This window comes from Monodelphis domestica, chromosome 4 (assembly GCF_027887165.1).
Source record: "Monodelphis domestica isolate mMonDom1 chromosome 4, mMonDom1.pri, whole genome shotgun sequence".
Lineage (NCBI taxonomy): Eukaryota > Metazoa > Chordata > Mammalia > Didelphimorphia > Didelphidae > Monodelphis > Monodelphis domestica.
Genome location: NC_077230.1, coordinates 162,592,011 through 162,607,350, shown reverse-complemented (window position 1 = coordinate 162,607,350; position 15,340 = coordinate 162,592,011). Strand labels below are relative to the sequence as shown.

Genomic DNA, 15,340 nt, shown 5'->3' with positions numbered 1-15,340 from the left:
TTTAACTTTCATATCCTTTAAAGATATCAAAGTTCTGAAGGAACATATTTTTCTTCTTTTCCTTTTGGAATGTTTGTACTACATCATCTTTCAAGTATCTGTGTAGTCATCTTGCCTTATGATTTTAGTTTCTTCCCTATTGATTTATCTACTTGATTTCTAGATTATTTTTATTGAGTTTTCTTCTTCCTGAGAATTTTGGTGGTTCTTGGTTTTTTTCTTCATATCCTTTTCTATTACATATCTTCTAACCTCAAAACTGACTTAGCCTTTTTGTACATTAGAAATTTTTTGGGGACATGACAGTCTGTAGCTGGATTGCAGTTCCTTTTCCCTTAGGACTTGCCTAGTTTTGAATACTGTTGCCCTGTCCAAGTTCTTTCTATTACTTAGTTCTCTAGCTAAGTGTGGCTGCCCTAGGCCGAGTGTAGTCTGTCCATCCCTTTCACTTACCTGGGGGAAGTTGAGGTTTTTGTCATAGAATGGTAGGATATGAGCAGATGTAGGTTTACTGGCTGAGATTGCAGCAACAGCAGCAGTTAAATTGATGAGTGAGCCGCAGAGCACAAGCTGGTATGTATGGATCTGTGTCCTAGTGGTATGTAGAGTCTGGCAGGGAGAGGGACGGTAATGTCACACATGATTAAAGTTCTCAGGTGATAATTACCTTGTTGGGTACTGGCTTCCTAGTCTTTGGAGAAATCTTTGATTTTTCAACCTCTAGTGTGCAATTCCTTTTTGTAAGATTTTTTTAGAGTTAATAGAGACTAGAGAAAATACCTGTCTCACAGTGTGGTTGGTGCAGGCATCAAGAAGTTGAAACCATGAAGACTGTAATGACTCCAAGATGGGGAAAACGTCATCCTTTTGGTGCAAGCTATTCTCTCAGCCATGTTATACCAATATCATCTGAAGAATGAAAGTTGTAGATGAATGAAGGGGTAAGGGAGAGATACATGGTCTTTGCAAATAAGCTACTGTATATCTCCAATGATGACTTATTTGCAATAAGTTGCTTAAGGGATGTTATTGAAGAAATGAAAAATAGGTGGCCCAATTAAATGAGAAGAGTAAAGGATAACAGATTGATAAATTCAAGTACTGTAGAAGTACCCACATAAGACAAAAAGACTCCCAGGAAGGCACCAATAGCACAGATTTGTCAGTGTTTCTCTCTTTATCAATATACTTCATTGGCTCCTTATTGCCTCTGGATAAAATATAACCCTTCTCTGGTTTTTAAATTTCCTTACAACCTGCTCTCAGCATATCTTTCTAGCTTCATACATTACTTCCCTTTTGACAGTCTATATAGCACAGCCAAATTGGTCTTCTTGTTGTTTTTCACACAGACCACTCCCATAGCACAGTATAACAAATACGCAAGGCTGTTGCAATATATGCCCACAGAGGGAATATTCACATAAGCGAGATCATTTGTCTGCTAAAGAATGAAAGAAAAACCTGTTCCCTGGGTTGTGCCTTCAGGGGGTCAGACTAGGTCCCAGGCATAGGTGACATTCCCAGGCCTTTGCATTAGCCTCCTCACTTCCACTTTATAGAGATCCTCTCTTCCTTGAAGACACAACTGAAGCACTGCCTTCTGCATGAAGCCTTTCCTGGCGTTCCCAATTGCTGCTTTCTGCTTTCCCTATCTTGGATCCATTTTGTATTTAGCCAGGAAATATGTTTTCTTTTCCTATTTCTATATATACATATTGCCTTCCCCAGTAGGATCTTAAGATTAAAGATTGTTTCAATTTTTGTATTTATGTTCCCAGTTCCTAGCCCAGTGTCTGGCAAATTATAGGTAACAAATACACAAGATTGTTACAGCGTCCACAGACAGAGGGAATACTCATGTAAGTGAGATTATGTATCTGCCAAAGAATGAAAGAAAAGACTGTTCCCTGGGTCATACCTCCAAATGGGGTAAGATTAGACCCCAGGCATGGGTGACATTAACTTTTTTGTAGCCTGCTTGTGATTGTCTTTTCTTTTAGCCCACAGACTCTCCTTTAGGATAAAAGTATCTTTAAAGAACTTTGTGTAACTTTAAGAAACTTACTTTAAAGAAATAGGACATTATAAATTCAGCCTGTTACTTTTAGAACTACCCTTCTTGAATCTGTTTTACTAAGGAGGATTTTTTCAGAACTAATGGTCTTGAGATCAGAGATCTAAAACTGGAGTTGACCTCTGAGGTTGTCTGTTCTTCCACCTTCATTTTACAGATGAATTAACAGGTGTGATGAGATTAAGTGACTTGTCTAAGGTCACACAGTATCTGATCTATCTTTATTGACTTCACTTTTACTTCTACTTCAATTTAGGGAATTATTAAATAAAGTTCACCAGATAAGTAGTTAAAAAACCTAGAAAACTCCTACTTTGTTAATTAGTTGGGGTAGCTCTTGGCAAGTTACTTTAATTTCTGAGTTTCAATTTCCCCAATTGTAGAATGAGGCTAACCATTTTTTTCTGCCCACTGTAGTGGTGGAGATGATTCAGCGGTGATCCTGCATTCGAAAGCCCTTTGAAAAGCACTGATCACAGACTGCTATCAAAGGAGGAGGTGGCATGATTATTGTTTAAAATGTCATTATTCTGTGCCTGTGTTTCTGAGTTGAAGATTTCAGCTCTTTCCCTACAAGTGGAGGGTCCTTGCTAGAATATTTCCCAGAAAATCAGGGAGTTGATGGAATGGGATTTGCATATTCAAGTCAATTGCTTTTTCTCATTTCTGTATCAATAAAGGTGTTTGAATCAGACCACTTTACACAGATATCGTACCAAGGCAGCTACAGGATCTGTAGAGAAGAGGAGAATTTGGGCATAAATCAACCAAAGCTCTGGATTAAACTAGCAAATTCTCTGTAACTTCCTTTGATGTTCCCTCCCTCCCTGCTCCTTTCAATTTAGGTGACTACTTGTATTTTACTGCTTGGTCCACAGAAACTGTTGAGATCTAGTGACTGGAAACATTTTTTTTTTAATTCTGTTTAAACTAGCTGGCTGGTTCAGACTGGCTCTATCTGTATAGTGAAGCCAAAAGAGAGAGGCAATAGGACATAGTGGAAATGACCCTAGCTACGAATTCAGAGAGATCTGGCTTTAAATTTTGCCTCCTCTCACACACACACACACACACACACACACACACACACACACTGTGTGATCATGGACAAGTCCTTTAAACTCTCAGTTCCTCAGGAAAAATCTTTAAGCCTATAAGAGACTTTTAAGTTACCAATTAGTTATCAATCTGTATTAATGGAAGCAGTTTCCACAGCATGTTCCCCATACCAATGAAATTATGGGTCCAAGACCAAAAAGTACACTACAATTTCTCCCTTTTCTCTTTCATAGCTTTCTTGGGGCACCCTACTCTGTCAGGAAGTGAAGGGGTCTTGGTGGTGGGATCTCTATGGGTGTGAGGCTGTGGAACTCGTGCCAAATCTCCCTGTGGGTCTCTGTGCCTTAGGACCATGGGCATGACCTCAGAGTGAAGTCATTGCTGAATTGGCAGCAAAAACTGTGAATCAAACAGTCATAGCTACCACTATCTTAGTCCAAGAACTAGAAATGAACCAAGCCAGGCCCTTTATTGCTCTAATTAACAAGAGTGTAGTAGCTACATAGCGTATTGGCAGACATGAGTATCGCTATAAAATATGTCACTGTCAAGTTACCTGACCTTGGAAAATTAAGGTTGACCAGTGTGCAGCATCTATAGAAATTCAGAAATAAGCTTAATTGCCTCTGGCAACTTCCTTGTGAGCTCATCCTTTATCCCTACTTTTTATGTTTTGCTTTCTAGTCTGTACCTTCCCACATAACGTATTTTGCATAAAAGCCCCCATTGTACCAACATGGCCTTCATCTCATTGGCATATATTTTCACAGGCCAAAATATATCATCTGACATCCTTGTCTCTTTCTTTATTTAACAAGAATCTTCCTATGCAAGGGGGGTGGTGATTTGGGTGCAAGAAAGCTCCTTACCTGAAGTAAAGATCCAACTGGTAATGTTTTTAATTACACACGTTCATGCACTTACATACATACATACAAAGAAGGGAGAGAAAGTTAATTACAAAATCCTACTTCCTTGAAGTAAACTGCTACAATATCCTGTAGCTATGGAAAGAGGGCTGGCCTGAGAATCAGAGAATCTCTGTTCCAGCTGCCTACTGCCCAATTCTGAAGATCAAATCAATTCTCCTTTGACATTTAGAGGTCTTCAGAACACGGCCCCATTCTAAAACGTGTGCCTTCTTATACATCACTCCCTCCCATAATCTAGTTTACATTTGATCCTTCCTGTTGTTCCCCACATATGACACTCCCTGAGTCTTTGCTCTGCTTGTTTCCGTTGTCTGTTATGTGCTGCCTTCCACTTCTATCACTTGTATATCTGATTTCCTTCAAGACTCAATTTGAGCCTCCTGCACAAGGCGTTTACAGTTCCCCCTTGCTTCTGGTTCTCACCCAGCTCTCCATTCCCCAACCAAAGGTTACCTTAAACTGTCTGTGTGTGTATGTGTGTGTGTGTGTGTGTGTGTATGTGTGTGTGTGTATGCGCACGTGTGTGTTCATGTGTATATGCACAAATGTGTGTCAGAAAGCTTCTGCAGAATAGAAGTTCCTTGAGGGCAGGATCTGTATGCCTTTAGTTTTTGTGTCCTCATTGGCTAGCACAATAGCCATCATATACCAGGTGCAGACATCCTTCCATCACTTACTATGCGACTGAAGGCAGGTCACCAGGCGAGTTGTTTGTTTTATAAGTAGATGGTTTAGGTGGCCTATAATATCCCCCTGAACTCAATATCATTGGAGCCTTCAGCATTCTTTACTAACTATTTCTTTTTTCTCTTTTCTTGTAGAGAACCTTGCAGGGAAAGTGGGAGGAGTTCCAAGCTTTGCAGTTACAGGAACAGCGCCTGCTTCACGGTAAGTGCTGATTTCCTGCTCAGAAACCACAATCTCATCTCATTATTTGTACAGGGCCTTCAGCAGAAATTGATGCTAAGGTTTTTGAAGGTCATTGTCATTTAAGGAAGACTTACCCTAGCAATGATATCATTTATCCTTCCTTAACATTCAAATGCATTTTTGTAATAGAGATGGCTGGATAGCAACTTGGAAAATTGTTGTTGGTTCCTGATTCTTTAGCTATGAAATTGTATGCCTGGGAAAATTTGTGGGAAGTGTTCCATAAGTTAGTCAGATGTGCTACTTAGACTTAGGAACCAACCCTTTTTTTATATTCTAGCATTTTTTGTGTGTTTTGTGTATTTAGAGTGGTTGATCTTCATGGTTTCCATTTAGGGGAAGGATGGAAGAATTATAAATTTAGGGAAGGTTAGATCTGGAAAGAACATTAGAAAATAAGTTGTATTGGAAAGCAGAAAACTTTGTTTTATTTGAAGTAGAAATAAGTATTTAAGTTATGGTTTTGCTATTTACTATTATTGCTATATTAAATCTAGGTGTCTCTGAGGATAGAGAACTGGGCCAGGAGTCAGGGAAAGGTAGTATTCAATTTCTATACTTGTATATTTGACAAGTGGTTTATATCTAGTCTATCCTTGGCACACAAGTTAAATGATTTCTTTGAATCAAACAGCACTAGTTGGCTTTGATTCATTTCAAAATCATTTTTGATCATTCTAGGCCCTGAATTATGAGGTTAGGGAACTGAGACCAAATTCCCTTATTCAGTATCTCTTCCCTTACCCCCATCCCACAGGTTGATTAAGTTATCTTTCTTTGTCCTTAGAAAGATCCATTCATTCACTTGATGGGGACTTTAGGCTAGACTTCCAAGTCAGGATCATTAATGGATAAAACAGATCTATCCCATAGATCCCCCCCCCATGATCACAAAAGTTAATCAGGACAGTTTAGTAATCTAGAACTGGACAGTGTCCTTAGATGCCAAAGCCAGGTATATATGGACAATGGGTCTTATGTTCACAGATTACCAGTGGGTCATTCAAGCACTCCTGGGGGGGAGGGAGGAGGAGAGAAGGATAATGTTTATCTTGAATTCTATATCAAGGCTGTGAAATAATTCTAACATATTAGTTTCCCTTTATCATCTTCATGCCTAAATAAAATGTGGAATTTAGGAGACAGTCAAAATAGAGGAATAATATATTATCAGAACTACTTCTAAGACAGAACTTTAGGAGACTAAAGCACAAGCTGGTATTCATTTTATTAAGGGTTAACTTGTTCTATTTCTTTCTGACAATAGGGTAGGGATCCATTTCTAGGGATAGTCTAATATATGTATATATACATATATACATATATATTTTTTCTGGCCTTTATAGAATGTTACTTGAAGAAGATATTACCTGAAATTCACACACACACACACACACACACACACACACACACACACACACACACAGAGTAAGTGATTTGAGTCAGTTAACTCTCTGATCAAGCTTCTTTCTCAAACCATAGCAGCCCCAGTAAATGCCAGATTCACAAGCCATTCTTAAACTCAGGATTTCCCGCTCTGAAAGTACAAATTTGCAGAAAATGAATGATCTCTGTTCCAATATTGTCAGTAATTCTCTTCCTCTGTTTTCACCTTGACTGGCATGGCAAGGTCTAATAAGAGTTGGAAGGTTCCTAAGAGGCCATCTTGCACAAGCCAATAATAAGATTCCTCTTGATAATATAACCAATCACTTGGCCATTCACTTGAAGACATGTTTTTACCTTCTTGATTTACTACTTCCTATGAGACCAGAGATAAGTAACCTTATCTTAGCCTCTGTTTCCTCCCCTATAAAATGAGAAGGTTGGAACTGATCATAGAATTTAAAAATGGAAAGGACTGCCAAGATCATCTAATAACTTGCCCAAAGGAAAGGAAATAAGTATTTATGTAGCATCAGGTACTGTGCTAAGCACTTTACAAATACTATTTCTCAAAAACCTTGTAAGGTAGGCTCTATTAGTATCCATATTATACAGCTGAGGAAACTGAGGCAAATGGAGATTTAAATTACTTGACTAGGGTCACACAAGTAGTAAGCATTTGAAATCAATTTCAAACCAGGTCTTCCTGACTCTAAGGGAGGGAATACAGACAGACAGAAACATATATGTAAAAATATGTGTATACATATATACATATATGTATTTCTATATTTAGCCTTAGAATATACTATGTTATTTTTAATGAAGCAAATGTTCTTAAGCAATTATTCTTTAAGTGGATATCACAATTAGTTTCTATTTTCCCATGGGTCAAATTGTCCCAGAAGCACATTGGGTAGGAACTGAAATCTATATTGCTATTAAAAATTTATACCTAATCTCTATGAGGAGCTAGGAATTGACTATCTTATTGTTTTAGCCAAAACTTTTCTGAAATGAATTCTACAAAAATAGGTTAAATATCTTTACCTCATAAAACCTAGTCAAATGGCATGTTTATGGCAACTGCTCATTGAATATTAAGTGATTATGGTGGAACATGAACTATATACCTATATACACCTAAAGATATATTTAATTTTATTATTCTAGTTGTTTAAAAAATTTATGTGTGCCCATGTGTGCATACAATTATTTGCATACTGGGAGAGGCCCAGACCTATGTTTCTCTTTTAAATTCATTCATTCATTTACCTGTTCATTATGCCTTTTATAGGCATGCATTTATACTTTTAATACTGCACTAGGCACTAAAAGGAAAGTCAGGGGGAAAAAGGAGACATAGGTCTCTATCCTCAGAGAACCTACAATCTAATAAAAGAATGATGTGTTACAAAAACAGTAATAGTAGTTTGCCTTATATTAGGGTAAGGTTTCCAGTGTGCTTTTCTCACAACCACCTTGTACTCTAAGTATCATTATCTCCAATTGACAAATTAAATAACTTGCATGATCATATAGCTAGTGGCTGTTTAAATATGAATAGAAAAAAATAAAGTATTGGTACATAAAAATGATTCAAAGTGCTGTGAAGAAGGATGACCTCCAGCTGGATCTGTCAGGGAAAGCTACATGAAATATGGGTGGGATGTTGAGAAGTGTGTGTGTGTGTGTGTGTGTGTGTTTGGGAGGAGGGTTGCATTTCAGATAGGACAACCTTGAATAAAGATTTGGTTGGAAGTAAGAAAGCATAGTTTATTAATATCACCACTGTTTATATATATATATACATTTATATATAAATATAAGCATACATATATATAGATATTTATACACACATAGATATATAGAGGCAAATATATATATATATAATATACATTACAGTGCAGATCATATTTTGTATGTGGCTTAATGAATTTTCCAAGAATGGAGAGTTTAAACTTTCAAAAGTAAGGAACTGGCCATTAAAATTGTTTCTGGATAGATATTTGCTCATTGTAGAATCTTGAATGAATGAATGAGCAACTTCAAAGCCTAACTTGAATAGCTATGTCCGTCTGTATGGATGTTTAAAGGATCACTCGCCCAAGCCATATCGTAATGAAAAATGTTGTTTCTTTTTGTTTGTTTGTTTCTTTCTTTCTTTCCTAACTTTGAGAGACAGCAGGAAGTAGAGGAATGGGCATTGTCTTTATATGGAACCTGGATATGGAAAACGATGCTTACTAACCACTGCTTTAAACAAATTACTTCATTTCTATACCTTCATTTGCAGATAATATTCATGTTACCTACCTTATTTTATTTCTTTTTAAACCTTTACCTTCTGTCTTATAAGCAATATAATACCATCAATATTTATAACCCATAAGTATTGGTTCCAAGGCAGAAGAGTGGTAAGGGCTAAGCAATGGGGATTAAATGTCTTGCCCAGGGTCACACAGTTATGAAGTGTCTGAGGTCAAATTTGAATCCAGGACCTCCTGTATCCTGACCAGGTGCTCTGTCCTGAAACAACTAACTATAGCTGTGTCTCTCCATACTACCTACTTTAAAAGACTATTGCTCACTCTCAATATGCAAAGCAGTTTCATAGCCATTCCATGCGATGACCGACTTCTTTTTGGATCCTTAGGTGATGCTGTTGACAGCTCAGGGCTGGAAAGTTTGCTCTCCGGAGACTCTTTAGCTGAAAGTTCATCAGGACTGACTGCTGCTTATTTGAACCGCCACAACCGCCTTTCCAGTGAAAGCAGCTGTAAGAGCTGGTTGAGCTCCTTGACTGGGGATAGCGAGGATGGCTACCAGACTTGCATGTCCGAGGATTCCTGTCAGGAAGCCCTGAGCCGGCAGACGAGTATGGAGGACGAGTGTTTTTTCCTCAAGGATGGTGACACGACCCTGAGGAAATCGTCCAGCAGGAGAAACAGGAATATCAGTAGTGCCAGCAGCGGTTCCATGTCCCCCTTGTGGGAGGGCGGCGGCAGCAATGTCATCAGCGTGTTCGGGACTCTGCCACGAAAAAGCAGAAGGGGAAGTGTTCGGAAACAACTTTTGAAATTCATCCCTGGTCTCCACCGAGCCGTGGAAGAGGAAGAGAGCCGCTTCTGATGAGGGAGGAGCCCTTTGCAAAAGGGCAGTGACCAAAACGGGCTGGGTGATCTGAACTTTGGCCTCACCCAGTTAAGGAAAGTGGGGAGGTGGCTTATGAAACTGACATGGGACCCCAAGGCAGAAGTGGCCTTTATTTAAGTGATTTATCTGCATTTTGTTGCTGTTGTTTTTAAAAACCATTCTAGAACCTACTGAATTCAGAAGGGGTATAAATGCTAGCTCTGCTCCTTATTGCCTGGGTGACTTTGGCCAAATCACTTGCCCTTTCTGGACATTTTACAGATGAGCATCTGTAAAATGAAGGGTTGTCTGGATGCCTTTGATTATATCACTTAGACAGATCGTTGTGGAGAGACTTGTTTGATTAATGCATGAGAAGGTGTCTGCCAAATCTGATGTTGCCTATATAAGGAAAGGAATATTTATTATCTAGATTGTCCCTGTGAAAAATAAGTTTGAGACTTTTAGACTCAGATTAGAAAGAAATTAATGCCTGGAGCAATATTGATTTCTGGAAATATCTTTTTTTCCCATAGGTTGCTTAATGGGTTTACCTCATCTTGGTCTTTGCCTAAGACCAAACTGCCATCTGGAACTGCTTTAAAATCAAGGAATTAAATATATATATATATATATATATATATATATATATATATATATATATATATATATATATATATATATTTAAATGTATAAATTATAGCAGGCAGTGGAGACTAGAAATTTTCCATGCTACTGAGGGACAAATGTAGAAGAGATCATTAAAGATGTGTCAGGCAGAATTTAGCTTGGGGATCAGGTTTCTGACAGAGGGGGTTATCAAGACTTTGAAATGGGCTTCTGAAAGCGATTATCAATTCTTTCCCTTAGAACCCTTAAAAACATGAGATCCTCATCTCCCAAGGCTAGTTCACATATGTTCCTTCTTGAAAATGGAATTGAGATTGGATGCCTTCACAACATATTTAGGTTTTATAATGATTTTGTCTTCATAAAGCCTGAGAAATTTGATCCTATGATGATTTATAATGGGGGTGGAGGGGGAGACTTTACATCTAGGCATGTTCTTTTTATATTCTCCCATGTTATAGTGTGCCACTTTGAACATTCTCATGTGTTTACTATCCAGGTACATAATCTCTAAGGCTTCATAGTTCTTAGGATGCAGGTCATTATCATCTTCACCGCAGAGGAAGCTACCAGAAATAATCCTTTAGTTTTTCAAATATTACATATTTCTTTGGGTATAGGGAGAAGGAAAAAAGTTGATTTCTGAGACTAATGAATCTACTACCACACATGAATATATTTAAGGCAATCCAAAATTCTGTCATTCTGGAGAAACTTTGAAACTTTCTAATTCTCCTAATGGGAGAAAAACCAGGTAGACTAAAAAAAACCAACAATCCACCTGATAATATTTATAATTAAAATTATTTTCCAACTGTGGTAAAGCTTTTCTAATTTCATAATAATATAGAATTTGGGTGAAAGAAATGTGTAGGTAAATGAGCTTTCAATAAATACCTTTTGAGACTGATATGGTGCTTCCAGGTTTTCATAGGACACTCCCTTCCACTATTATGATTACTGTGAAAGGAAGGATTTAAACATACAGGTTTGGCTACTGCAAGGATGCATCATCTTTAGGCTTTTTTTTCTATTTGGGGAGAATATATATATATATATATATATATATATATATATATATACATATAAAGTTCTGATAATTTCTATTATCTCTGCTGTCCACAAGCAAGTTTTTTGACCTGTTCATCTTGAGGGCAATTGATAGCCATATCTCTTATCAGTAAATTATGCTCAATAAACAATATTTTGAGGGATGATACCAAAAATGTCTGGACTGAATTTGTTGTTTTTCTCTAGATGTAATTATTTCTCTCCAAGCCTGCAGCAGACCAATCGGATTAAATGGTAGTCCAAATGAATGCGGTATTCATCCTGCTTCTCTAAGAGCCAGTAGAAATAACTAACCTTATTTATTTCAGGAAAACTGAATAAAAAATCTCATGCATCTTGATAGTTGCCTCATAAAAAACTTACAGGAAGTTTGAAGATCAGCCACTAAGTAATCAGCAATTCTATGGTCCTTACAATATCCTTTAGGAAATACAGATTATTATACAACTAAATGCATAGCAAAAAATATATTTTGTCCCTTTTCATAACACAGGAAACCAAAATGTAGTAAGTAGGAAACATTACAAGAACGTGGGAAAGAACTGTAGGCTTGAGTTAACCAATATCTCTCTCAAGTCTCAATTTACTCTCCTTTTGACAATGTATTTAATCTTTGAGGTTGCTGGGTCAATATTCAGAAAATTTCTGTGTCAGAGTACCTTAGAGTATTGAAAGTATCCTCTTATCTCATATGAAGTAAAATATGCTTTTAAATTACTGGAAGGAACACGTCTAAGGGGATGAAAATCATGACCTAGGCAATTTTACTGTTGTCTATAATTGCTCTAGTCTATTATGACTCCACTGGTCCACTGTGCTAGAGAAGTGACCTTGGGTTAGGGAGGGCTATGAAAAGAGGTCACAAGTTGGTCCTACCAAGTTGAAAAAGCTTTGTGCCTTAAAGACTGGCCTCCTGAAGGATGCCAAAGCCTGTTATCTAAGCACTGGCTAGGTATGGGTAGAGAATCTAATGATAAAAGTAGGGACTAGATGATGAAGTTTTCTGGTCATAGTCAATCTTTAAGGTCATTTGTGAAACCTCAGTCATACATTTAGAATTGTAAAGGATCCTAGAAATTGGCTATTCTAGTTTCTTCATCTTTTATGTTGTCACTGAGGGTCATAGGATCAAATATTTATAGATAGAAGTGACCTTAGAGGCCATCAGGTCCAAACCTTTCATCTTATAGATGAGGAAACTGAGTCCCAGGGGAGTTGAGTGTCATTGCTCATTAATATTTATTATATATTTACTATGTTCAAGACACTGTGCTATAGAGCAGAATAGTCCCTGCTCCCAATGAAATGAAGTTCTTTTTGAAGATTGGGGGTAGAAAACAACATAACTACTGATAAGTCAGTAGAAAATATATTAAAAGTAATTTGAGACATGAAGGAAGAGGCCATTCCTAATGTACAAAAGCACTGTCAACAGATGGAATGTCAGGTTTAGGGTATAGAAAATTGCCAGCTTTTCTAACTCAAAACTCTTAAGGACAAATTAGGTCATCTATTTCCAAACACTCTATCCAAATATCATATCCTTTCCAAAATGCTCTATCAGTCTGTCAGTTCACAAGTAGTTTAAAAATTAAATACATTTTATTTTCCCAATTACATGTAATAATAATGTTCAATGTGCATCTTCTGAATTTGTAAGATCCAAATTGTCTTCTTCCCTCTCTTTCTTTCCCTGCTCCCAGAGATGGTAAGCAATTTAATCTGGATTATACACATATTATCATACAAAACATATTTATATCTTGGTTGTTGTTGTAAGAGAATACTCATATAAAACCAAAACCCCAAAATAAAACTATAAATCGACTGTGTGTTATAAAGAGTTTTATTAATTTTACCCTATCTTGTTAAGAGCAGAATTTTAATATATAGGAAGTTCCTTATCTTACTCTATCTCTTTAAGAGACTAACAGACAGACTGACCCTCCATTTCTTTAAGAGGTGGACTATAAAAACAGAGAAAATCAGTTAAAGAAGGACTCCATTCTCTGGCTTCTGAGGGAGCAGGGCTTCTAAGAGCTCTGTGTCACTGTGACAGGCAGTTTCACCATTTTTACAGTTGGTTTCCAGATATTGGGTTGAGGAGATGTTTGAAGATGAAGACTTATTAATTAATGTTCATCAATTAGTTAGTTAACATAAATAAAGAATTTAATTTTAGATAGACAGAGAAGGCCAGAGAGGCCTGCTTTGTCAAGCAAGAAGTTCCAGACAAGAAAGGCAGTTAGAATTATGGTTTATTAGAAATTTTAGATTTAGGTTTTTGGATTTTAGACATAATACAAGATTTAAGAGATATACTATCCTGTTTCCTACCTCTTGTTTCCTATCCCTACTCTCAGAAGAAGTTAGTATTTGTGGTGTACCAAACTGTTCTCCAGACTTTTATAAATTTCCACAAATACTTTTTATCCGTAACAGCTGAAAGATAGTCTGCTCTGATCTGCATCTGACTCCAACAGTTCTTTCTCTGGAGGTGGATAGCATTCTTTGTCAACAAGTATTTAATTAGGAAGTTACTTTTTACCAGATACTGTGCTTAATTCTGGGGATACAAGAAAGACAAAAATTGTCCTTGCCCTTAAGAAGCTTACAATCTAAAGGAGTTGACAACACATAAATAGGTACTGTAATTTTGAGGGACTCTTTAGAAGTAGACATATATAGAATTGATGTGAAGTGATGATGTCAGAGGGGAAGAAATAGGTCCTTTATAATGCCTTTTATGCCATTTCTCAAGTACAAGGCATTGTTCATAAGATTCTGGAGGCAACTTAAACCTAACCTATCTTGTTTCCATTATATGATGGGTTACCTACAGCACCATAGATATAAAGCTGGAAGGGACCTCAGAAACCATCTAGTCTATTCCCATTGTTTTAGAGAAAACAAGTCCTGAGATATTTAATAGATCTTTCAAAGTACCTAATGGAGAATTGCTCACGGTACCACATTGGATTTCTTTGGTATAACATTTGGTAATGCTTAAAGTTATAGGAGTAATTGTTAACCTTAAGTACCTGGGAAAATGATTTCATCATTTTATAAACATATATATAATATAAATACACAGCTATATAATATGTACACATATATTAAATATACATGCTCACATACATATACATATTCACGAACATATATAAGTAAAAACATATATGTGTCCCCCCACAAACACATACACATGTATATCTTAAACTAGATAATTACAAAGCAAATATTTACTGGAACTATATCAGATATGTCTAAAATTTTTTTAATTAAATTATCTGGGATATACTTTGGGGTCTATAGTTTAAGACTCTATCCAAGTTAGAGCATGAAAGAATCTTTTTTCTTTGTAAATTAAGTGGTATATATCATCTACTGTCCTACAATTGATACTTTCCAGTAAGTGACAATGATAATTGCTGGAACCTTGGCATTGACAGCTATCCTTCTTGATTCAGACATAGAGTGGCAATCCTGCCTTCTCCTGATATTAGTAGATTGAAAGCAGGAAAGAAATAGAAATCCCAAAGATTTTTTCAAGATGCTGAGAAACTGAGTATGCATATTAAAATTATTATAAGAAGAAAATTATTTCTTCATTTCATTTCATACCATCTCAAAAGACTATGTAGTACAAAGTCATTGTCTGAGAAGCAGGGAAACTGAAAAATATCTTATAGGTAATTTGATCATCCAATGACTCTAAGACACAACCTCTCAGGGCCTGAGTTTTCCTACCTATGAAATGGGAACATTTTCTACAAAACATACCTCTCAAGGTGTTGTGAAGCTCAAATGAAATTATTTGAGTAAAATTTTTGGAAATTTTAAAGCTATATGATTGCCATATATTATTATCATTAGTGCCTAGAATAAAAATATATATTTCAGTTTCAGAAATATTTTTATACAAATCTACACTGAAGAGTTCTACCAATTTGATTAATTTTCAAAAACCTTGAATATTAGCTCTCATTATCCCTTTCTCTGAGGCTTCTTGGAATAGTACTTTGTCCTTAAATCTTTAATCTTAAGAGTTTAAAGACCCTGATAATATCAATTTTTTGACTCACAGGATGCAGAAGGCAAATGTTGTCATTCTTACTTTTCA

At 36.6% G+C, this 15,340-nt stretch overlaps 1 protein-coding gene across 1 annotated transcript in view; it reads left to right on the top strand.

Annotated features, from left to right (window-relative positions):
- CYTIP (cytohesin 1 interacting protein) overlaps positions 1-11,375 on the top strand; it is a 47,204-nt gene extending 35,829 nt beyond the window's left edge. Inside the window, exons 7-8 of the mRNA XM_001365995.4 lie at positions 4,890-4,956; positions 9,041-11,375. Coding sequence (XP_001366032.1) covers positions 4,890-4,956; positions 9,041-9,516 — 543 coding nt within the window. The 3' untranslated portion in view covers positions 9,517-11,375. The remainder of the gene's footprint in view (positions 1-4,889; positions 4,957-9,040) is intronic.
- Positions 11,376-15,340: the final 3,965 nt, after the last annotated feature.